The sequence below is a fragment of the Rattus norvegicus genome, chromosome 7, assembly GCF_036323735.1.
Source record: "Rattus norvegicus strain BN/NHsdMcwi chromosome 7, GRCr8, whole genome shotgun sequence".
Classification (NCBI taxonomy): domain Eukaryota; kingdom Metazoa; phylum Chordata; class Mammalia; order Rodentia; family Muridae; genus Rattus; species Rattus norvegicus.
In genome coordinates, this window is record NC_086025.1 from 130,877,178 (window position 1) to 130,901,244 (window position 24,067).

General features: G+C 50.6%; 1 protein-coding gene and 1 long non-coding RNA gene across 6 annotated transcripts in view; one reads left to right on the plus strand and one right to left on the minus strand.

Moving 5' to 3' along the window:
• The window catches only part of LOC108351548 (uncharacterized), a 50,390-nt gene extending 44,845 nt beyond the window's left edge, over positions 1-5,545 (plus strand). For all 4 annotated transcript variants that reach the window (XR_010053082.1, XR_005487402.2, XR_005487403.2 and 1 more), the window contains one exon: positions 4,311-5,545. This is a non-coding gene — a long non-coding RNA (uncharacterized LOC108351548). The remainder of the gene's footprint in view (positions 1-4,310) is intronic.
• Positions 1-24,067, minus strand: part of Vdr (vitamin D receptor) — a 51,994-nt gene that overhangs the window by 12,414 nt on the left and 15,513 nt on the right. Inside the window, exons 2-6 of one of the 2 annotated variants that reach the window (NM_017058.2) lie at positions 20,146-20,220; positions 16,618-16,765; positions 8,111-8,241; positions 2,169-2,353; positions 1,828-1,936 (exon numbers count right to left, since the gene is read on the minus strand). In NM_017058.2, the coding sequence (NP_058754.2) occupies positions 1,828-1,936; positions 2,169-2,353; positions 8,111-8,241; positions 16,618-16,763 (571 nt within the window). In that variant the 5' untranslated portion in view covers positions 16,764-16,765; positions 20,146-20,220. Of the gene's footprint in view, positions 1-1,827; positions 1,937-2,168; positions 2,354-3,197; positions 3,567-8,110; positions 8,242-16,617; positions 16,766-20,145; positions 20,221-24,067 lie in introns of those variants that run through there. The other variant, XM_063263005.1, reaches the window with a different exon arrangement.

Consider the following 24,067-nt stretch of genomic DNA (forward strand, 5'->3'; position numbering starts at 1 on the left):
CCTCTTAGCAATAACTTTGCAAAGCATGCCGTTCCTATTGATCTCAATTAAAAAATGTGTTTGGGGCCCTTCAACCCATGGGGTAACAAGCTCCCCTTGGTCATGACCAAGTAACTACAAGGTAGAGGACATCTGCATTTTCCAACTGTGCACCGGAAGCAAACGTAAACCTGATGATGGTATTTTAAAGACTGAAGCATCAAGAACTCTTTTGCAGTGATGGACGCTACTGAAGAGGTATAGTTGTGCAGGTAATCTAAAAAGCAGTTTGAAACTTGGAGTGGGAAGCCTCTAGTTGCTGCTGGGCGTGGTCCTGTGCGCCTGTAACATTAGTTCTCAAGAGGTGGATGGAGGGGCTAAACTCTAAAACCATTTTTTTTTGTTTTTGTTTGTTTGTTTGTTTGTTTTGACAGAGTCTTAATTTATAGCTTTGGCTGACCCTCACTACATAAACTAAGGTGACCTTGAACTCACAGGGATCTGCCTACTTTTAGCACCTGCTCATACACACACATGTGCACACACACACACATACATGCATGCACATGCACACGCATGCACATGCACACATACAGGCACACAAAGACTTTTTTTGATGCTTCAATCTTTACAAATTCCAGAATCAAGTTTATGTTTGGTTCCAATGTATGGTTGGAAAATAAAGATATTCTCTACCTTAGCTACTTGAACATTACAAAGGGGAACTTGTTGCCCCATGGGTTGGGGGTCCCACACGCACACAGGAGAGAGAGAGAGACGGAGAGACAGAGAGAAACAGAGACACACAGAAATGAGAGAGAGAGAGAGAGAGAGAGAGAGAGAGAGAGAGAGAAACAGAAACAGAGAGGGAAGAGAGAAAGAGAGATAAAGATATTACAGTTATGTGTAGAGTAATCCCACTTGCATGTATTCATTATAAGAAAAAGAAATGGAATAAATATTTACCCAAGAGAAAAACTAAAAGACTAGGAACCGATCTAAATATCCAATAGCAGGGGATTTTGACTTGTTATTACTTTCACAATACTATTCAGTCTTTTAAAACTTTAGTTTTAAGTTTTGAAAATTTTAGTGTGTGTGTGCCTGGGAGTGCATGCACACACACACTCATGTACATACGCACTCATGCACATGTGTGCACATGAGACTAGAGGTCTAATGTCTGAAGGCTGTAATCACCCAGAGTGGGCAGAGTGGGGGTTCCATCCCTACCTTCTCCCAGGCCCCAAGAGGAGGACACTGGTTGAGAGGTAGAAGGGGAGGGGCAGGGCAGATCGAGGATGGTTGACACAGGGTGACAGAGGAATGTGTAAGAGGGCCGAAAGCAGAAAGGGACAGTGTGCTATACTCTCAGGAGTAGTGGGCAACAGTTTGTCCAAAGCAGTGGTGTTTAGTTCCCCAGTGCTCAGACCATCGGGCCCTTTCCCCATCATAGGTCACCTCCCTACATCAATTTCCCACCTTCCAAAGAGTCCAGCACCAAAACATTGAATATTGACCGCCAGGTCCCTCCAGGGAGGAAGTCAAGGATAGAGTATATCTCAGAGGCTGAGATTGGACCAAGATGGCGCATCTATACAGCCAGAACCCCAGCTCGGTCTCTTCCCAGCATGTGCACTGCATAGCCAGCCCTGTTTCTGTGGAAGAAGGGCTGTATGGAGGACCCTATGCCACACACAGTATGCAGATGGGAGATTGCTGTCTCTTTCCTTTAGCCTCAGGACGAGTGGGCATAAACATCTCCCCTTTCTTTCTGTCTCTATCCCTACAGCCTCAGGGCAAGCGAGCTCTAATACCCCCAGCACTCTCGGTAGACGTGCTCCTTACCTAGTGAGGTGGTGTACAGGTCAGAGCTGGAGGAGGAGGAGTTCCCGGAGAAGCTGAGTGTGGGCCTTGGAGAATAGCTCCCTGTACTTCCGTCCACACGAACTGGAGGCTGGAAAGCAAAGGTGGATACTCTTTGGCAAAGGGGTCCCTACTTGAGGGCCACTTTCCTGCCTCTGGGAGCAAAGGGTTCAGCGAAGGTCTGCAGGGAGAGGGAGGGCTCACAGTGGGCAGCTCAGCCTCCGAACCTTCCCTGGTTCCCAACCTTCCATCCCTGCTCCTCAGGCCTCGTCTATACCTGATTCTCCACTAGCCGGGTTCAAGCCCCGGGCTGACAGACGTACCCGGAAGTCCCTGAAGTCAGCGTAGGTGGGGTCATAGGTCTTGTGGTGGGCGTCCAGCAGGATGGCTATGATGTGCTGTTGTTCTTCAGATAGCTTGGGCCTCAGACTGTCCTTCAAGGCCTCTTCCTCTTTTCTCTTCATTATCATCTCCCTCTTACGCTGTACCTCCTCATCTGTCAGGATGACTGTGGGGCAAGACACGAGTCCTGAGTCATGGCCCAAAACTCCAGGAACCCTTCCTCCACTACAAAAGGACCGGGATGGGCTCCTTGGGACCCAGCTGCCATGTTAACTCCAATACCTTAACATGGAGAACACTGGGTTTTCTATAGTGAAAGGGCGGGTGTGTAGGGGAGGACAGGGTTTGAGAGGAATGAAGTCTGGTACTGGGAAGTCTGGATTCTCAAGGACCAGTTGTGGGACCTGGGGAAAATAGCAGAATTTCTGGACTTTTTTTTTTCCCCATGCTCATAAAAAGTGAGCAGTTTTGGGGCACATGGTCTTTTCCAAGGTCTCTTTATCGGAGACGGATGGGGAAGGGAGGAAGAGAGAAGAGATGGAGAAGGGGAAATGCCTGGCATAAATACCAGCCCTTGCCCATGCATCGTGGTCCATAACTAAGCTTTTGCTGTGCTGGAGGTGAGATGCTCAGGCGGACCCCTGTGAAGTAGCCATTTTCATATGGAATTCTAAACCACAGGAAAACACATTGCTCCTTTGATTCTCCGCAAAACAACGGAATGTTCTGAGCCCTCTTGGACTCCCCGGAGGCAGGAGGCCCATAGCCCTGGTCTGTGGCACCCTTTCCACTTGGCAGTAGGTAGCTAACCGCTCATGGAAGATCCTGTCACCAGCAGGCTGGTACAGGGGCTTCTGCAATGGCACCTGACACCCCGCGCTGGGCAGCTGCTTGTAAGAGCAGGCGGGAGCAGGATGCCTGGCACGGCAGCCAGGCAAACAGACCGCCTGGTCAGGGCTTGCAGAGCCTGACGTTAGGAGTGGGCACTAGGGCCCTCAGCCTGTACCTACTCGCTCTGCACTCAAAGCTGCCAGGGCGTCTGCCTACAGAACTGCGGAGTTTCACAAGAGCGGGAGAAGGAACTGGAACCACAGAGTAAATGGGTTCTGGGCTTCAAGAAAAGTCCATTGACCTCAGCCCCTCATGGAGGGAGAGGATGAGGGCAGTCAATGGAGGGCGGGGCCGGGCTGACGTAGTACCTATGGTAGGCCAGAGGGGACAATCAAAGCCACAGGTAGAGCAGGAAAGGGAAACATTTGGGAAAGACGGACTCTTCTTTCCCAGGGCACACAGACTGGGAGCAGTGCTGGGAGGTAGCCACGCCCAGGTGGCTGACTCATTTGCCCAAAGAGCTGCCAGCCCTCTTCCCACAGAAGGTGTTTGCTCAACGCCTAGGAGGTCAGGCAGGGTTGGGGGAAGGAGCTAGGAGGCCAGGAGCATCCCTAGGAAAGAAAGGGCTGGAGGTCATGGCCGGTGGAACCACGGTTAGGTGTCTGGTCTCTCCTGCCCCTGTGTACGGCGGGCAGAGAAAGAGACAGGTGCTCAGGAGGCTTGCTGTCCCGCTGTGGGCGTCCACAGGCATGTCGGTGAGCCTGACTGATTTCAGTAGCCCTTCCAGAATCCTGTGATGTTATTCTCCCTAGAACCTTCTGCATCTTCCCTGTTCGCCGGGATCAAATCGAAGTCAAGGCCTTCCATGCTCCAACTTCTTCCTAACTCAGTCCAACTGCGTCCTTGGACACAGCTTCTGTTCTAGGCACGTTGGCGTGGCTGAGCTGTAAACACGACCTGTTCACACTTGTTCTGGATGCCTGTCCCCCGGTCTTCTCTGCCCAGCAGCTATGCATATTCTAGTCTTTCTTTAGTGGCCAGCTTTTTGCCTCCTTATCCAGGAAGCCTTTCTTGATTTCCCCGAGGGGCTGTGCGCTCGCCTACTCCTGCGTGATCAGTGTTTTTCCACACTCACAGGTACCTACGTCTCCCACTCTCGAAGACTCATAGCTAGTACAGGTTTTAATGAACGCTGACAGAGAAACAAGAAACCCAAGGCTTTCTTTTCTAGAGCCTGGGATGCTAGGAGCAGCGGTTATGACTTACGATTCTTTACACTTCTCCCGTTACAGAGCTTCGCCAGGGATGTCTGCCCCAGAGCTTGCCAAGTAGTCCGACACCGACAGAGTGTGCCCTTGTGATGGACTCTGGAAGACATTTTCACAGCACAGAGAAGGCCAGAGAGGACTGCACCCGATTGACTGTACTCCAAAGTGTCAGGAACGGCACCCATAGCACGCAGGTTCACAGAATAACCCATGAAAGCCGACCTCTTCGCTGTAAACACTCCTCATCAAAATGTTTCCAAGACAGACTGACCTGTGCGGGGCCACCTGAGTAACCAAAAGCTTTTCTCAGATGACGCTTCAGACTCTGCAGACGCAGGGACGACCCCAGAATTGTATGCTCTGTGGTCTTTGTGTGACTTGACATGGGCTTCTGTTGACATCTCTGCTAGGTTACATATTGTTTCTGATTATCAGTGCTTGCTTTTAGAAGTATGGCTTCTTTTCTTTTTAAAATTATTATTACTATTATTATTTAAATTTTAGGAGTGATTTTCCTGCATCGTGCATCACATTCATGTCCGATGCCTGCAGAGGCCAGAAGAGGGCGTCAGATCCCCTGGAGCTGTAGTTACAAGCAGTCCTGCCATGTGGGTGCTGAGAACTGAACCTGTCCTCTGGAAGAACAGCCAATGCTCTAGCCACTGAGCTGTCCCTCCCACCCCATGTGTCTTTTTCTTTTGAGACAGAGTCTTGCTCTGTATCTCAAGCTGTCCTGGGAGTCACATATAAGCATCCTTTAGGTAAGTATCACCCGTATCCCTTCTTTGAAGAAGAGGAAGCAGAGGCCCAGAGAGGTATGTGGTGTGCTCAGGGTAACACAGCTAACAGTGGGAGAGCCAGGGTTCAGACCTGGGCAGTCTGGTTCTGGAATGAATGGTGATGCCCACAGTCCGTCTGCCTCCAACCGAACCCAGCTGAACAGCTCAGGGGAATTCTGCTTCTCAGACTTGGAGTCCTGACACAAAGTGTCCCAGGTGAAGCTAAAGAGTATGAACCGTTAAAGGGACAAAGACTGTCACCGGCTTACAGGAAGAAGGCAAAGACGACGGGAGTTAACCTTCAGAGGCAAGCAGCACGCCTCAGGGTGAAAGACCAGGGTGGCTTGCCAAGTCTGACGCCCTGGGCTCAGTACTTGGGACCCACATTGTGGAAGGAGGGAACTGACTCCCCCTAGCTGTCCTCTGACCTCCACATGTGTGCTATGACATGCCCCAGCTTAAACAAACAAATAAACAAGATCGAAGTTAATCTTTACGATCTGTCTTCCCACTCCTTGCATTGACTAGTGGCCATGCACCGCAAGGCAACACTGACTTGGGACAACCACACACCATTCACCTACGATGTTGTCCGTTTGTGAAATATTTTACTTTGAGGCCCTATTAGCCTCTTAGGCATTTTGAAAATGATTTTCTTGGTGAGTTGACACTCAGATATTCCTGTTGCTGGTTGGAGGATGTGCTTTTGAAGTGAAGCCAGAAACCTAGCAACAGAGATCTGGTGAACTGTCAGCACGTGCCGCTGTCTCCTCTCCTTGCAGATCCCTTGGGGGACATGATATAGTCTTGTACAGTTATTTGCAGGTAAAATATGTTCCCCAGCCAATGAAGCCCAGGCTCAAGTTGGGGAAGCCAAGATCTGCAAACACAGAACAGTTTTGACCGTGATGTCACCGGTGACCTCAAAACGCCAGAGGAGAAGACGTGACACTTTCTTCCCAAATGAATGACACAGACAGTATCAGATCTAGGCTAAGCTTGCTGGTCTATAGACGGACCGATGGGGTTCTGGAGACAGAAGCATGGTGAGAGGTGACATTCAATCATTGAACACATTGACTGAGTACCTCCTATGTCCAAGAGTAAGAATCATACTTCAAATACAAAAGGTCTTGGATTCTAAGGGCATGAAACCATCTAGGACTTGAAGACAGAGGAAGGAATCTTCAGAGGGACAACGCTTAAGTCTGGTCCTTGGGGCAGCAGGCAGAGCTCTGACTTGCTGGGAGTGCCTAAGGGGCTTCCTAAGGAAGGAGCCCACAGGCCAGACCTAGGGCAGAATAGATGCTAGCCCAGTTATCATGCTAGCCCAGTTATCATGCTAGCCCAGTTATCATGCTAGCCCAGAGGCATAACAGGTTAATCCTCTTGACTTTCTTAGCTGCTAAAAAAAAAGTAATATTCACATGCTCGGGGGCTATGAGAATTTAAGAAAATCTGTGTTCTCTTTGCAGTATTTGGCACATAGCAGGTTGTCAATAAACATTGGTTCCTGCCACCTGTCTGTGCTCCTCCACTTCCCACATTTCCCTACCAAGGGCTGGCTAGAAGAGAGAGAGAGAGACTGGGTATATAGTCCCCTTCCCAGTGTTTGGAAAGAGCGATCGTTTCTGAGAGGAGAGACAAAGTCTCGAGGGACAAAAGCCAGTGCAGGGGTCGGTTCTGGAGGGTTCTAAGCCAGGGACTTCAAGCCCAGACTTAGAAGCTGGACACAGTTTAGATCCAAGGCAGGAATTGTATCTCTTGGGGGACACGTGTCCCTCCAGAGTGGTGAGAAATGGTTCCATTCTAGTTGGATCCCTGGCCTCTCCTCCTCTCCAACTACGGCTCCCTGCTGGGAGCACCAGACCGAGGGCAAGACAGGACATGTGAGACTTCATGGAGGACCTAGATGAGACCCAGAGCTGCTTTGGAGGAGGCCATCTACTTCTGTCTGTCTGGCAGCATCGTGAGATATCGTGTATCTTGGTTCGGCACTTGCGGGCTGGGGTACTGCCTGTGGAGCTCTTGTGGGTTTTGGAAAAGGTCCTGAGTTGGACTGTAGTCCCCGGTAACCACTGGCTTGCTATCGGATCTCAGTCCTGGTGTTTGTCTTTTCTGGGCCTCAGAGGATCTTCAAGAGTAAGCAACAGCTATTCCACTGAGTCCAACAATGGAACCCAGGGCCATTCTTGGGTGGTGGGGACCTCAGGACACGAAGGAACCTTCTCTGAAGGGGTAGCCTGCACTACAGAGTCGGCCAGTTCTGTGCATTCACCTGAGCACGAGGTGCAGACCAGATCCCACTAAGAATGTTTGAGAGCACCTAGCTAGCCTTGGGCCTCCGAGCCTCACTCTCCAGTATAAACACAAGGGGTGGGGTGGGGCAGTGACTAGGTAGCAGCAATGACATGTCCAGACCTGCATGCTGCTGTGGTATGAGCAGCAACCAAGGTCTGGAAACTCCAGGGCTGCCGGTGTTGGCTGGGAGCTGGGATCAGGTCGGAGGAGCCTTAGTGACGGAGGAGGGCCAAGGTGATTCTGCCTCCGCTTCCCAGTGACAAGCGTGTTTTATTGCTCCCGTGAAAGATCCTCTCTCTATTCTCTGACTTTGGTCTGCTCCTGGTGTATCTTCTTGGTCTTCGGCCTCATGCTCCTTCCTTATGTTCTCAGACCCCAGAGGACTTCGGAGAGTGACGGCAGGCCCACGGACTGGCAGGACATGGGCTATGCTATGTCCTGGAGCCAGGGTGTGGGGTCTGAGTTCAGATGCCAACAGCACCGTGCAAAGAAAGCAGAATGGAAGTGCTCCAGTCCAAGGGCCCAGATGAGCCCCTCCCAGCACCTGCTGCATTATATGGGCTCTCTCTTTTCCCACAACTCCTTGGTATATTCCAAACCGCACTGTCACCAGCTTTGCCTCGCCCATGCCCTGCCCTGCTCCAGGGTCCTTGGGGCTCTGTGGAGAAACCTGAATGAGGTAACCACAGCCATCTTGTGACCATAGCTGTGCACCCCACTCCCACCTGACCCCCGGATACTCACACTCCTTCATCATGCCGATGTCCACACAGCGTTTGAGCCGGCAGGCCTGGCAGTGTCGCCGGTTGTCCTTGGTGATGCGGCAATCTCCATTGAAGGGACAGGTGAACAGGGCCTTGCGCTTCATGCTCCGCCTGATGGGACAGCACAATTTTGCACCGAGTTGCTGGCCTTCTTGCTTCTAACTCCCAAGAACAGCCTCCAGCGGCTGTAACTATGGAGACCTGACTACAAGCCCTCAGATGCCCATTTTCTATTCCCTTGGGCCACCCTCAGTGACCCCCAAGCCCACCCTGCACTGGGTCTGCCAATCAAACTCTAGCAGTTCGCAGTCATTGGAATATGGGGGTTGAGACGACGACAGCCACCAGACTGGCCAATGGGTGGGGAAAAGACAGCAGAGGGAGGCCCCGTGACTACCAACAACAGTCACAGACCCTTGGATACACTCAAAAGACTATTGGTATGAACACCTCACTTAACAGATGGGATTGCCGAGGTTAAGAAACTCTCCAGTGGGCTGGAGAGATGGCTCAGTGGTCAGGAGCACTGACTGCTCTTCCAGAGGTCCTGAGTTCAAATCCCAGCAACCACGTGGTGGCTCACAACTATCTGTAATGAGATTTGATGCCCTCTCCTGGTGTGTCTGAAGACAGCTACAGTGCACTTATATAATAATAAATAAATCTTAAAAAAATAAAAGAAAATCTTCAGTAAGAAATTAAGGCTTCAGATCGGAGAGTCTTAGGGATCTGAGCTCAGCCTCTATCTTCTTGGCCTGCCTTCAACGCTTAGACACTCAAAGCGCTCAATAAACAGCCCCAGGCAACTGGTCCTTGAGCACAGCTCACAATGAAGGAAGCACCTTCTATCGGCCTTGGACTTTGGCTCTAGTACCCTCCACTGATGAGCTGTCTTACACAAGGGGGCAACCACAGAGCTAGGGTTGTGGTGAACGTGGATGATGCCAGGCTATTAGGGATGGTGAGACTTTAAGTTTAGACCCCCTGTCTCTCCTTGTAAAAGCTAGTGGGGACATTGGGTGGCATGCTAGTGTCCACCTCTGCGGGGACAAGAAGCTTTCAACTTTTGCATATATGCCTCTGCTACAAGGACAGTCCTTTTCACAGCAGAATACAAAAGCGACTTGGGAACCATCAGGGTTACCCAGGGATGAGGTCAGAGTTGCCACATTGCTCTATTCTAGGACATGAGCCATGTGACCTCCCTTCCTCTCCTTCCCGACATGGTTCTTGAGGTCTCACCTGTTCCCACAAATGCCCACGAGTCTCCAAACCTCCTGGAAAGACCAGATGTTTCTAATTCAGAGCAAATTCTCATTTCCTTTTTGCTCACAACTAGGCATTTTGTCTGAGGTCTTAATGTGGCTGCTCTCTTCTCCGCCCACCATCGTGTCTAGCTAAAAGTCCTGGCTGTGAACCCTCCCAGACCACGGGTGCCAAGACGCACTCCTCTATGTGCCTTTCAAAGCGGCACAGCAAAGCCTTGAGCAGTCCCTGGTGGTGCAGAGGGCTTCTTAGACACCAGGCAGAATATCCAGAGCCCTTCCTCCTCTGGCTCCAGGGGTCTTGCCTACGATCCTCGGTGAGGGACTGTGGCTGTGGTAGAACGCTGTGACAAGAGCGGCTTCAGAGAGAAAGGTTCAGGTTACAGCCCGTCATAGCAGGCAAGTCAAGGAATGTGACAGAGTTGCACATTTGTCCCATGGGTGTTGTCATAATTCTCAAAACACAAGCTTTAGAAAGCTTTTCAATTATAATTATTATTTTAAGGTATGGTTAAGACTCTTCCCGAGTTCTAAATATTGAGTCAGGGGGAAGGAATGGTGTGTGGGAAGATGACATTTTGACTTCATGCTCTAGAAGCCACAGAGAGTTCACTGGCTGCATCATTCTCCGACCCGCGAGCCCCCCAGAGCTGGCCTTTTAGGTGTGTCTTCTTTAATAAAGACGTTTTTCTGGGTCATAGGCCCTGCTGGCTTGGAGACCAATTCATTCTCTGTCCTCCCACCTTCTATGGGCACTTAGACATGTGGCTGGCATCTAGTCTTGGCCCACAAGGAGTCAGGGCATTCAGGCCACCCAGCCCTGGCTCTGTGCTTTGTCCTAAAGATCCACACCCTACCCCGCCTCCCCGCAAAGCTAATTGCCTATGAGCGAGTTTGGTTTTGAGAAACAAGAGCCTTCTCATTCCACGGGAGCCCCAGTGCCTCTGCTGCTCCTGGGTCCGAACCCTGTCATTCTCTGGCTGGCAGGCAATTATACCCTAGTTCAGGAAGGGGACCGGGGGTGGTGCAACCAGGCTAAATATAGAGTCAGTTTCTAGAAAGCCAGGGGTCAGGGAGGACACTGGCCAGTTCTCGTGCCAGAGATCAATTCATCAAAACGTAAGAGAGACAAGAAGTTCACAAAAAGATAAAGTGCCAGGGGCTAGGGCCTCAGACTGAGAAGTGGGTGGCTTCTGCCAGCAACATGGTGTCAAGGGCCCGCTCAGTTCTGACTGTGGCTGAGTTTTAGAGACCCCAGTGTCTGGGCAGGATACAGGAGCTGTGCGGAGTCCTAGGTAGGGGAGACTGTGTGAGGTCAGGAGCGCACCACCTAAGTTGACTGTTGTGTTTACCTCACCTCACAGTATGGTGTGTGTGTGTGTGTGTGTGTGTGTGTGTGTGTGTGTGTGTGTCAGAGAGAGAGAGACAGAGAGACAGAGAGAGACAGAGACAGAGACAGAGAAGGGAGTGGGGAGGAAGAGGGGGAGGGGGGCAGAGACAGAGACTGAGAGAGACAAAGAGAGACAGAGAGAGACAGAGACAGAGAAGGGAGTGGGGAGGGAGAGGGGGAGGGGGGCAGAGATGGAGACTGAGAGAGACAAAGAGAGACAGAGACAGAGACAGAGAAGGGAGTGGGGGGGGAGAGGGGGAGGGGGCAGAGACAGAGACTGAGAGAGACAAAGAGAGACAGAGAGAAGGAGAGGGGAGGGGAGAGGGAGGGAGAAGGAGAGGGAGAGAAAGGGAGAGAGAGAACAATACACTGCGCACCTCACATGTAGACCAGTTCTCTTTGTCAGATACAGCCCAGCAAAGCTGGGCAGAGCAAAGCAAGCATGCCCCGTGGCGTGGCCATTTGCAGCGATACTGACGGAGTCTTGGCAGATGCTCATCTAAACTTTCAGGAAGGTTAACACTGGTCAAGACCGTAGCACTACATTGCAGAAGGCATGAACCCTTAAATGCCCAAGCTAGAGATCGCCCTGTGGGTAGATCAGGAGTGTCAAGGAGATTGAAGACTGTCAATTTCACCCTTGCCCTTGACACCCTGAGACCCTGGAAGCCGACGTCATGCCCCCAGCTCACTCTTCCGGTGCCCAGCCCAAGACTCAACAGACAGCAGAGGCCCAGAGCATTGTTTCCTTGCGGGCTGTTTTACCTGATGTCCAGAGCCACAGCCCTGGCAGTGACCACAATCCAGCTGCAGAGACTGACTGAAGGGACGTTCCCTCAGAGCTCATTGGCTTAGCCGTCAGGTTTTATCTGATGTTTAATTATTTCTACCTGAGCCTCTCCCGCCCTTCCACTCCCGACAGAGATCCCTGCTAACCCATTTCACACGCATCTAAGTCAGCACGGTAAAGACAAAGAGAAAAGGGGCTCAGAAAGTGAGGTATCACAAGAGATCCCTAGCAGTTATTATCCCCAAGAGTCTTCCTCATCAACACTTGGCGTTTCTCCCCAGTACCCTTCGTTCTTTGGCGGAATAATCATTATCTTTATTCTACAAGCAATGCCAGGAGGCACAGTGGAGGTAAGCACGCTTGCTTGATGCCCCGCAGTTAATAAGGTTGACAACTTAACGTAGTTAAGATCTGTGGGGTTCCAACGCTTCCGTCCTTACACTCTAGGCTCTCCGTCATGAATCTATCACCTCTCGGCCCAAAATAGAGCAACAATCCAATTCATGCCTTCCCAACACAAGAGCAGAAGTAGAGGTCATGTGAAGGACTCCTCTGGGGCGAAGAAGACTGGGTGACCGGCAGTCCCTGGCTGAGTGGGTTGGAAGTGGAGGGGTAGCATGCGGCCATGTGAGCCTCCTGCTTTATTCTGCCTATACCCGGGGTATGAGAGTGAATTCATGCATAGCTCAGATTAGCACCCCGATTCCCATGGTCTCAATTCCTAATGATGCCAAGAACAACGTCCAAAGGAAATGGAAGCTCCTCTGTGTCTGTGTGGCTGTCTCTCTTGACAGTCCAACTGACCTTGCCCTCCATGTTTTGGTCTCCTTCCTTTAAGCACATGACTCTTGGGGCCGTCTGTCAACAACCATCCACACCTTGTAGCATGGGAGAGCTGAACTGGGCAGAGTTCTCTTTGGTAGCAACGACTTCCTAGTGAGTCACCGATGTGTGCCCACAGAAGGCCATCTTTTCTACCCACTCGACTTCCGTTACGTACTTTGTGCTTGAATCAGCTGAACAGTTCCCCATTTCCCTGCTTCCTTCACAGAGAATTCTTAGAAGAGCCAGACAGAACGGGCGATGTTCCTGAAAGCAGAACACTCCCTGTGTTCCTGGACTCTCTCACCCACTGTGCTCTGGAAGACCCATAATCAGCAAGGCCACGGAGGACAATGGGGCTGGCAAATGAAAGAAAACACATTTTCCCCCCTATTTTGGAACTCACAGTGCCCAGTTTCACATTGCTTTTGTTTGTTTATTTGATTGCAGGATCAGGGTTCAATCTAGGGCCTCGAACAAGATACTCAAACGCTGCCACTGAGCTACACCCCCAGCCTACAAGGTTTCTGTCAACAGATATTAATAGGATGGGGGAAGGCAAAAAGGAAACAATGAACTATCAATTTAGCTTCCAGGACCACCCCAACCACCCAAATTTCCTCATCAACCTTGATCTCTTTCTTTATCAGAGAGTCCTTGGGACAATCTTCTTTGTGTTTTATGCCTTTGTTTTAACAACAGACCCTCAGACAGAGCCATTCATGACCAGAAATCTTTCTACACCAACCTATTATAGATTATCCACTATAATTATTATCTCGTGAGGTAGCTCTATATATTGTCACCTTTTGGGACCTTCTTGGACTCTGCTTCTTGACACTTTGGGCATCCACAAGTTTACTTTGCAGGCCTTGTATTTACACCAGAAATATCATCTGTGGTGTTCATGTTCTCCAGAAGAACAGGAAGTGCATAGAATGTGGAACAGTCCACAGGAGGGACTGACCGGCACTGGACTCTTAACTCCTGACCACAGAGCAACTGAACCATGACCCAGACTTCAAACTTCATAATCACTCTTGGACTTGACTGAGCCTTGGGTGTCCTGGGCTCACTATAACCAGTATCTCAGTAGTTAGAACCCAAACCAAACACTAACGGGTGAAGGAGACAGCCTGCCTCTGTGCTTGGGAGCAGCCCAGGGCAAAATCCTCCCCATAGCTGCCGTGAGGGGATAGAGGGAGCTCTTGAAGAACTGTATCTTGGTCTCAAGGACCTCTGTGGTCCCAAGGAGGCTGTGTCTAACAGAGAAGGCACCAGCTGCCTTTTGACGAATAGGCGGATATAAGTCTATGGAGTATTCGGGCAACTATGTGAACTGGGTGAGGGGAGGAAGAATACGGCCAATTCTTGTTACCACAGGAGCGGTGATCTGTCTCTGAAGCCACTGAAAACCCTGGAGTCCTGAATGCTGCACTGTCACCTGTGAGCCTCGAGTTACAACATTTTTTTGTCATCTGGATTCATATATGTTTTCTAACTAAAGTCTTTGTGTTGAGACACATACAAGGTTGGTTTGCTAGCAGTGAGCTTCCAGCAAAGTGCGTCGCATGCACGGAGGGGATGAAACTTGCCCCAACGCATGTGGTTTCTCCACAAGTCGCACCATGGCTTCTCGAATTTTAACAGTACACAACACTTCACTACTAAACTTAGGAGCCATTTTAGGTAACAAAACCACCAATAATTATAAAAAAAAATTCCAAAACAGACAACCCAGCAGTAAGTCGGTAGACAGCTAAAAGGACACTGTGGCGGGAGAGGTAGCCCAGTGGTAGAGCACTTGTCTAGCATGCTCTCCAGGTCTACAGGGGCGGGGGTGGGGGCTGGGAGCGGGGAGGACAAAAACACAAAGATGTTTGTGTAGAGTGAGAGCTAGAACAGAAAGTGGCATGGTGTCCCTGCCCAGCCTTTCCCGAGAGGGAGTGTGCCAGGTGACTCAGCTCTGTAGCGTCCATAAAGGACAGCCCAGGTGTGTCGAGGATCGATCCTGGTAAATTTTGGCAGCTGGGAACGTTTTCTTTTTCTTTTTCTTTTTTTTTTTTTTTTGGTTCTTTTTTTTCGGAGCTGGGGACCGAACCCAGGGCCTTGCGCTTCCTAGGTAAGCGCTCTACCACTGAGCTAAATCCCCAGCCCCGGAACGTTTTCAAATATGGGACTCACACACAACAAGCATCACCTGTGTCTATATGAATTTGTTTACGTTTATTTATAGGCCAAACATAATTCAAGGAAAGCCACAGCGATCTCTCTGGGGTCATCAATCAAACGTATTGGAGTTAGGTCTCTTCTAGTGAGTAATGGGCTTTCGCTATCCTGATCCACCAAATCGCCCCTTAGGGTTCCATCTTCTATAGCTGGGTCTCAGGGGAAAAGACAGAGAGGAAGAATGAGGTGACTTGGGAGTAAGGGCGCCATCAATGAGTGAAACAGCCCCAGGAGATGTTGGAGTCCCTTAGAGATTGGTAACATGACCTCTGGTGAGTCTCAAATGTGGCAGCTCCTAGGTTTATGTCCAGTCAAGTTTGGTGGGTGAGTGTTTGAAAGAAAACATACCAGGAAGGGTATTGGGAGATGGCTACAGAAACTTTTCTCAGGGCAGAATTCCACCAAGAGAGATTAGCATTGGCTTGTGTGGCTGAAAAGTCATAAGTCACCCTGCATTCTGTGCCTTCCAGAGTTCTTTTCTGCATATCATCTCAGTAAATCTCAGATACGGGCACGTGTGTAGAGTCGGTTAGCTGAAAAACAGCGGCATTCAGCAAGGAGGAGGGCATTACATTGATAGCGTGGACAATACTCAACGTGCCCCTGACCAGTTCTATGACAGTGTTGGTTTCAGTGTGTACCCAGACTCTCCCTTCTCTCCCCATAGGTGGCTGCCACACCTGCCCTGCCAGCATGGAGTCCAGGTGGCACCTGGCACATAGGACTTGAACTCTGGAAGACCTACCCTCCAGCAGTGTGGGCTTCATACTGCCATGAGGTCTGACAGATGTGACTACGAGACAACAGCCAGTGGCACAGTTGGTCTGGTTTCCCTAACTAGGGAGCAGCTTTCTGGGAATCCAAGAGGGTAGCCCATGCCAGGCCAAATAGGTAATTAGCACCAATAGAAACCCTAGTGCCCAGAGATCAAAATGGCTCCAGGCCACGGAACACTGGCTCCCGAGTAAAGGGTTGGTGAGTCAGACCCCTGTGATGGATGGAGGAGTGGCCCACCCCAGGGACCTGAAGCAGATTCTCTCGTTCCCTAAGCCAGGGGAGCTTACCTACCTCTTCCTCCCACCTCAGACTGCCAGGCTGAGCTTACCGCCTGCTTCTGAACCTGATCTGTTCTTGCCTTTCCTGACAATGCCCTGTTCTTCTGTCTACCCACCTGCAGTCACAAGTTATTTCCCAGGGAGTGACTTCTGGAACATTCTCTCTCCAATATAAGCTGAATGCTAAGTTTTCAAGCTTCCTGCTTCCCAAATCCTTCCATCATCCTCCCATCTTCTCTAGCCCTCCATCTCTGGCTTTGCCTGAGGCCATCTTTGGACCTTCCCGGTACTCTCCACAGACAGTGCCTGCAATCCCTGGGCTCACATAAGAAGAAAGAACTAGACCTTGATGTGCCCTGCTTGGTTGAGAGCTGTGGGAGGCCTGCCATTTTCTGAAGGGATCCAGAGGAGGAGTGGACCAGGGAAAAGGGGGTTGTGGGAGTAGGGGTTGAGAGGAGAGGAGGGAGGGGAAACTGCGGTCTGCATGTAATATATGAGGGAAGAATAAATAATAGAAAAGAAAGAGGAGACACCATCCTGGACTGACCTGACAGGAGTGGTGGACTCCCCTGACACTAACTGGAAAGCTTTCGCTGGTTCACTGGGGTAAAGCAGGCTAAGAATGAAGAGGTCAGGTTGAAGTCTCTCTCGTTTCATGGAAGAGTTTAGAGGGATAGAGAGGCAAGCGGAAAAGCCAAATTCTGGGGCTTCCCCAAAGACATGACCGGCTTTAAAATGAGGAAGCCGCAGCCCTCAGCATGGAGGAGGTTCACTCACAAGGACACCAGACACCAGCGGGACAGAGAGGACCCAAAGAGAAAAGGCCCTGTTGCTTGCTGTAACTGGGAGAGCCGCTATGTTCCTCAGAAAGCATAGGGCCCTCTTGAGGAAAAGGTATGCTTCCCTCTTTCCCTTCCCTCTGCAGAGGGGACTCACCTGAAGAAACCTTTGCAGCCTTCACAGGTCATAGCATTGAAGTGGAAGCCTGTGGCTCGGTCTCCACACACTCCACAGATCCGGGGCACGTTCCGGTCAAAGTCACCAGGGTCGGGCAGGGAGGTGCTGGCCGCTGTTGCCTCCATCCCTGTAAGAACAGCAGGGAGGTCACAGTCAAGGTCAGATGTGGCTGGCTCCTTTGGTATAGCCACCGGCTACCCTTCCCTTCATGGTGGAAAGTGGGTGACAGTTCTTTGGTAGAGTGCTTCCCTGGAGACAAAGTGTGAGCTCTTCGGAACCCTTTGCTGCATGGCCGCCCTCACCAAGACAGAAAGAACGAGGCTCGGGACCACGCCTCATTCAAACCCTATGCCTGCTGGCTGCTTTGGGAGAGCAGCTGTCCTCATCAGGAGAGATGGTCTGCTTTTGGGGGTGATCTGAAGAAATGTGGGCACATCCCCTGGCCAGGCAGATCAGAGCCAGTGCCTTACTCAGTGTGGCCTCCAAAAGGAACAGGGGAAGAACAGTGGTGTGTAAACCCAAGCTCTTGTCCTGAGAGAGCCTGCTCTTGCAGCCAGGCAGCCTGGGGCCCTGTGTCCTCAGCGGTGTCTTTCTATTTTTGTTTCCGGTGCACTTTGTGTGAGTTTGGATGTCCTTCTGAGCCATGTGAGTCATGACCAATTAGCTAATTCTGTTTTCGGAGACGGTTTCTATAAGCGGGCATTATCAGCTCATGGACCTCACACCTGAGGAAAAGGGAGAGACAGGGATTGCTCGTACGCCCTTCTCGAGAAATGGCTGACCTTTCTTTTCCATTAGTAAATTTGGCCCCGGCTTTGCTGACTGACTTTGATTCTTGACTTTCGTGAGGCTCAGAGCTGTCTCTATGATACCTCAGGTCTCCCTAAAATGCTCTTGGACTCAATCCCTCAGTTCTTGTGAGCCCTCTCAGAGCCATTACATGTCTGAGTGGCCTCTCTGACCTGAGACAAGTGGGTCAGGAAGAAAATAGCAGAGAGATAGGGATGAGGGATGAGCACCTACTTTTCAGATAGAGATGAGGGATGAGCACCTGTTTCTCAGATAGGGATGAGGGATGAGCACCTGCTTCTCGGATAGGGATGAGGGATGAGCACTTGCTTCTCAGGGATGAGGGATGAGCACCTGCTTCTCAGATAGAGATGACAGATGAGCACCTGCTTCTCAGATAGGGATGAGGGATAAGTAAATGTTTCTCAAATAGGGATGAGGGATGAGCACTTGCTTCTCAGATAGGGATGAGGGATAAGTAAATGCTTCTCAAATAGGGATGAGGGATGAGCACCTGCTTCTCAGATAGGGATGAGGGATGAGCACCTGCTTCTCAGATAGGGATGAGGGATGAACACCTGTTTCTCAGGGATGAGGGATGAGCACCTGCTTCTCAGATAGGGATGAGCCTACTTCTGCCTCAGGCTCAGGCACAGTAGGTGAGAGAGTGGGTTTCTGCAGCTTGTGGAATCTCAACGCTCATTAGTCTGATTTTACTGTACCCCAACACCAGCCTTCGAACACTGGCCATAAGGCAGTATGGATGTGACGTCTCCTCGAGGGAAGCCCAGAGAAGTCTCATCCTGGACAGCTACTGCTACTGGCAAATGTATGGTACAAACACTTTGGTTTTTAACATCATGAAGAGCTTTGGGACAAAGGAAGAGTGGGAGCAGGTAGGCAAGGATATGGCACTGTCATTCTCAAAAGAAAGTCACATAGATGGTTGCTCCGGGTCTCTCTATTCCTGAGAACTGTTACACATCAAGAGTGAGATTACTGATATTTCCTTTGCAGCTAGTTTCAGACTTATGGATTATGATACCTGCAGGTGCATACGCACATACATAAATATACCATATATACACAATACGTAAATATGCCCTATATACACACATACGTAAATATGCCGTATATACATACTTTGATTAAAAGACAAAACAAAAAACAAACAAACAAAAAACAAAAACAAGGAAAATCACCGAGGAGATGAAGCCGTTGGCGGACAGGAACATGCAGCATCATGTAGGAGTGATGTTCTTTCTTTGAGTGACACGTTTATCTATCCATCTCCATTAAAATGTAATGCTTTATGTGCACTTCTATGCATATCTGAAAGCTCTCTTTGTAAGTTTTAAAATTACATTTACTTATCTGTTTTGCGTGCCTGTGTGTGTGTGTGTGTGTGTGTGTGTGTGTGTGTGTGATGTACGTTGCACACATGCTATGGTATACTTGTCGAAGTCAGAAGACAGGTGGGGGGCAGGTTGATTCTCTCTTGCCACCAAATGGGTCCCAGAGAATGAACTCAGACTGTCAGGCTTAGGAGCTGGTGTCTTTACCCACTGAGCCATCCCAACCACCCCTGAAATACTTACTAACCTCAAAACAATTAAAAATAAAAGGAAAAGTGACTCCTGTCCATCTCCTCACAGATGTGTGCAACCTGGTGCCCATGCACCATAGGTGGCCAAAGACAAAATTGTAAACTTACTTAAAACCTAATGTGTGTGTGCATGCGTGTGTGTCTGTGTGTCTGATGGTTTTCATTAGCTTAATTGTGTGTCTCTCAAGCGTGAACTTTGTGGCTGCATGCCGATGGGATGACTCCAAGTCCAGGGCAACTCCTACAAGATTCTAGAGCATAGCAGGCATCTAAGATGTGGGCAAGGATCTCAGGGCCTGATATCATTATGGGGTATCGGGAGAAGCTGTTTGGGATGCTTGTGGTTTCATCCCAGGTCACCGGAGATACACCATAGTGTTCTCACAGAGCTGGGCTCACCTGGGCTCACCTGGGCTCCCGGCACCTTGTTGGGTTGGTGGGAAAAGAGAATGAAATGGGAGATGGGGAAGAATACCAGTTAGTTCAGTCCAACAAGGCGAGTCCAACATCGCATGACCTCATTGAAGAGGTCGCCATGCAAGCCAGCTGGAGTCACAGATCCACAGCATGGCACAGTGTAGTTCTATCACAGGAGAAACATTGCTGTCACATCTGGGGTGTTCCTCCTGGCATGGGGCTGGGAGCCATGGCACTTGGCTGGACAGAAAGGCTAGATCTGGCAGCAAGAGACCCAGAGCGAGTAGGATTGTTGCAGGAGAGCCGGGAGAACAGCCAGCTCTGTCTGGATTTACTACTGCAACTAGGAAGCCAGAATCCAGATAGAGAGAGGAGGCTCAGGACCCAAGAGTTTCAGAAGCTAGACGTTCCAGGAGGCACAGGTAGGGAGCAGGGGTGTGCAGAAGGGAAAAGATGGGACACACATCCAGGAAGATCAAATCACTGGAGGACCCCACTGACCCGGAGCTCTAGTTCTCACCCTATCCCCCATACCAGAGTACCAGCCAAAGATTTTGCTGTTATGGGTCCCACGTGTGCCAAGACTGGGCAGTGTTCATGCCCTTCTTCTGCCTGATACCCTGCAGCGACCTCTCCTTGCCACTCAAACGCACAGAGACAGCTAGGAAGCTTTTAGTTGTTGGGGACACACCTACCTGAAGGAGCAGGGTGAGTAGAGCCCAAGGGTGCTCTCCTGGGAAGTCTCACAGATCTGTCCGACCAAAAGAACTCTGAAACGAACAAGGGGAGATGTTTTACCTAAGCTATCTTCCATCTCCAAGCCAGTCCTCTAAGGAGCCCAACATGCCACAGGAGACTGGGGCGGGGGGCAGGGGATTAGGTCCTGAGATAAAAACAGGAAGAAAGTGACTTCGGGGGACATTGGAGCCATTGCTGCCAGGGATGAGGAGGAGGGGACTGGATAGTAATCAGAATGGCTGTCCCTCAAGGCAGAGGGCAAGCGCACACAAGAGTTGCAAGAAGTGAAGGTGGCAATTAGAACCCGGTGAGAGCTGCGGCTCTGGGTCAGCGGGATCCTCCAGTGTGTTTGGCCTTTCCTGGATGTGTGTCCCATCTCCTCTTTCTCCCTTATGCTTCCTCCTGCAGGGCGCCCCTGTCTGAGGAAGACTCGATCCCCTGCTGTCCTATTCCAGATTTGGGGGATACCCTGGGAAGTAGAACACAAGGCAGCCTAGAATGCGGCTGAGTGCTAGATGGCGAGCCAGGCAGAACTGCAGACTTCCAGGGCCAGGAACTATGATGGTTGTGACCGTGGCCAGGGCAACTGCCCCGGGCAGGCATCTGTGGTCCGTTTGTGGAGAGTGGGAGTGGGAATGGAAGGTGCTGCCAGGGTAAATGGGGAACTTAAAAACACCGTACCGCACAGCCTTGAAACAGTATGTTTCCTGCCACTTTGAGCTCTTTCCCAGACTCAGGTCCAGACTCTGAGTCCTACAGGCACAACTGGTTTCCAAGGTAGGGTTGGGAAATTTTTCACTCTTCCTCTGTCTGTCCACTGTGAGACAGACAGGTTCACACACATATGCTCACACTACACTTCCTCCCTGATAACACTAGGAGGCGAGCATAGAAGAACATAGACTCGAGGGTCCTGGAACCTGAACCCTGAAAAGGTATTTTAAACCACACTCCAATCGGAGAGGGTCCAGGCTGCCTGCTGTTGCCACTCTCCAGAGATCTCTGTTTCACAGCGGCCTGACTAGGTAGGGAAGGAAACAGCCCGGCCCCTAAGCCTTTGCCACCTCTTGGGTACCACCCGCTCCTTAGGAACGACAGAGGAAGAGGTGGTGGATGTGTAGCTTAGACAATATGATCCGATCCAGGCTGGCCCACTGTAGGCTGAGAGTGATGAGAGGTGTGCCTGCAGGGGAAAACAGGCCACTTGCCCAGAGACACTTGCCCTCTGTTCCCATGGCTCAAGGGACTGCTGACCCACACTACCCAACAGTATTTGGATCTGCTAGGCTTCCTCCCTGCTTCTTAGGAAGTTTGGGATGAGAACAATGGGTGAAAGGGGAGGCATCATTGCATTCCCGTCTTCAATCCCCGAGGCTTCCCGAGGTCAGAGTTCATCCAGGTAGACCATCACCCTTGAACTTTAAAAAAAAAAGTCCGGAGTCTACCTAACACTTCTAGGGCTGCTAAGTGACACACACACTTGACTTCGTTTAATCCTCACAGTGGTCTCTGAGCTGGCGGGGGGCACGGGGAGAACCCTCGTTTTATAGATACCAAAACACAAGCTCAGAGCATCTTCGGTGACTTACCCGGTGGTGGGCGGTACCAGCAAGGGGCAAACAAGGGCAAGCTAACTCCAGTGCCAGGGTTGCCTCCTGCAAACTCCTCCCATTCCCGGTGACAGTCTTCAGAGCAGACACCTATGGCTCTGCACTGGGCTCTGCTCCAAGACCTTCACAGGCTTCACTACTTAAAGCCCTACCACACCCTCATTAGGCAGCACCGTCACTGTCCCTGACTCAGGGATGGGAAAACTGAGGGAAGCTGATTGCATTTGGAGCTTAGCTGAGTATCCGTCCACCCTGCCACACTCCCGGTGGGAAATCGCCCAGACAGCCTTCATGACTACTAAGTCAGACAACAAACCCCCAGGGCCTGAGAGAAGAACTGAGGCGGCTCCCTCATCTGGGAAATCCTGCTCACCACACAGTCATCTGCCGTCCAATCAAACACTAGATGGGCCTTTCAGGAGAAATTATGCTAGAGTCAGTTTCTGGGTCCAAGGTCAAGTTGATATGAAAGTGGGTCAGAGACACAGGCTTAAAATGCGGACCAGTGGAAAAAACACTTCATGCCCCTGTCCATAAATCTACTCACCAGCGATCGCATTCTGAGAACATCCTACTGCTTTTGCTGGGGCTGTCACCAGAGCAACCTGCTCCTGACCCTGACCTAGCCCTGACCTTGTCATAGCAAGAAATGAGATCACACAGTTCCTGCCCAACACCGATGTCACAACCGTTGCCTCCCCTACGCCCCCACTTGCGCGGTTAAAACTACAGTTGTCATGTTCCGGCAGCAAAGACCCTGAGCTCTCAGAATAAGTTCACTAGAACCTCTCCATGGGGTCCTGAGGGTAACTGAGCTGTGAGTGGCCACTGAAGTCTTCTCCAGCTCCAAGAAAGTCCCATCATAAGAAGGCCATCACTGAAACTGACCCCTGGCCCCCAGAGAGACCCCAGCATGCTTGGTAGCATGTCTGTCTTTAGATGCTAACGAACAGGAAGAGCATGATGTCCCATGAACAGTATGACTCCGATATACCCCAAGGGGACAACGAGTGCCCAGGAGAGGGGTCTTCAGCCAGCTTGGGACCACAGCGATCAAAACGGCTTTTTAAAGGTTGACACTCACTCAAAGCCCCCGCTCTTTTAGAAGAAAATGGGAAACCAAGTCTTTTCTTCCACAGGGGGAGAGAATCCCTCTTCCTGACATTCACACCGACAGAGAAAACAGCATAGCGGGCTCCTCTGGAGTAAGCATGTGTGCATGCCCGTCTCTTGCTTGCTTTCTTTCTTTAAATTTTACCATCTTTCTGTGTCCAGGATGAGCTCTGTATGACCCTTCTAACTTGTCACCTAGGCACAGTGGTGTCAAGGCCAGCCACCGTGACACACTTCCTTCCTTCTGCCCCACCCCCCTTCAGACCCTACTCTCTTTGTCTAGACCCATCTCAGCATGTCCTCCCAGAAGCTGGGGTGGGAGTCAGGGTGCAGAATGAAATGGGGAAGGGGAGAAGGTACTCTCCAAGCAGACCACTTCTGAATTACCTCTAGCTCACTTCCCCCACCCCTACGCGCATAGATTAACCAGAGTGAGAAAGGCTAGAAATACCCCATGCAGGTTACAGTTCCCAACGAGAAGCCCCTGTGGTTACCAGTTGTCCCAGAAAATCTCAGCCTTGAAAGGTAAGCTGCTACCACCTTACCACCTAACCCAACCACCTTAGTGCCTTTCTGGAACTTTCCCGTCGGTTTTAATGGAAAAAGAAGAACCATCTCTCATGTCAACCCACTCTCTTTGGATGGCTTTTAGAAAGTCCATGATGCACAGAAACCACCTGGCTTTCAATCGCTCTGTCAAGTCGGCTTCTTTCAGAGGAGCCTAGGAAGCCATTCCCTTGGGATCCTTGGGGGGGATGGCTTAGAGGGGCCACCACATGGGATCATTGTGCAATCAGAAGAGTGGACTTCTCTGTCACCAGACAGAACATTGTCATAAAATAATAAGACCTACAATGTAATGGTGTGAATGGGGCAGCCGTGGGGTGAAGAGGTAGGAAACTCTGGGTGCATTTCAATTTCATCGATCCTGGGTAAGCTCTTGATTTGTACAAGGCGAGGCTGTGTCTGCCTCCGTGGGAGGGAAGGGGCCGGCTGAAGCCTGCGTGTGGCCGCCTGTGCTCCAATCAAGACAGTCTGCTGCCTCTGTCCTCAGAACGGCAGCACCTCAGCACATTTATTATGCTTACCAAACACATTTAACCTCTAACTGAAGCATAATAAATCCAGTGGCTGATGGTCCTGGCAGTTGACAGGA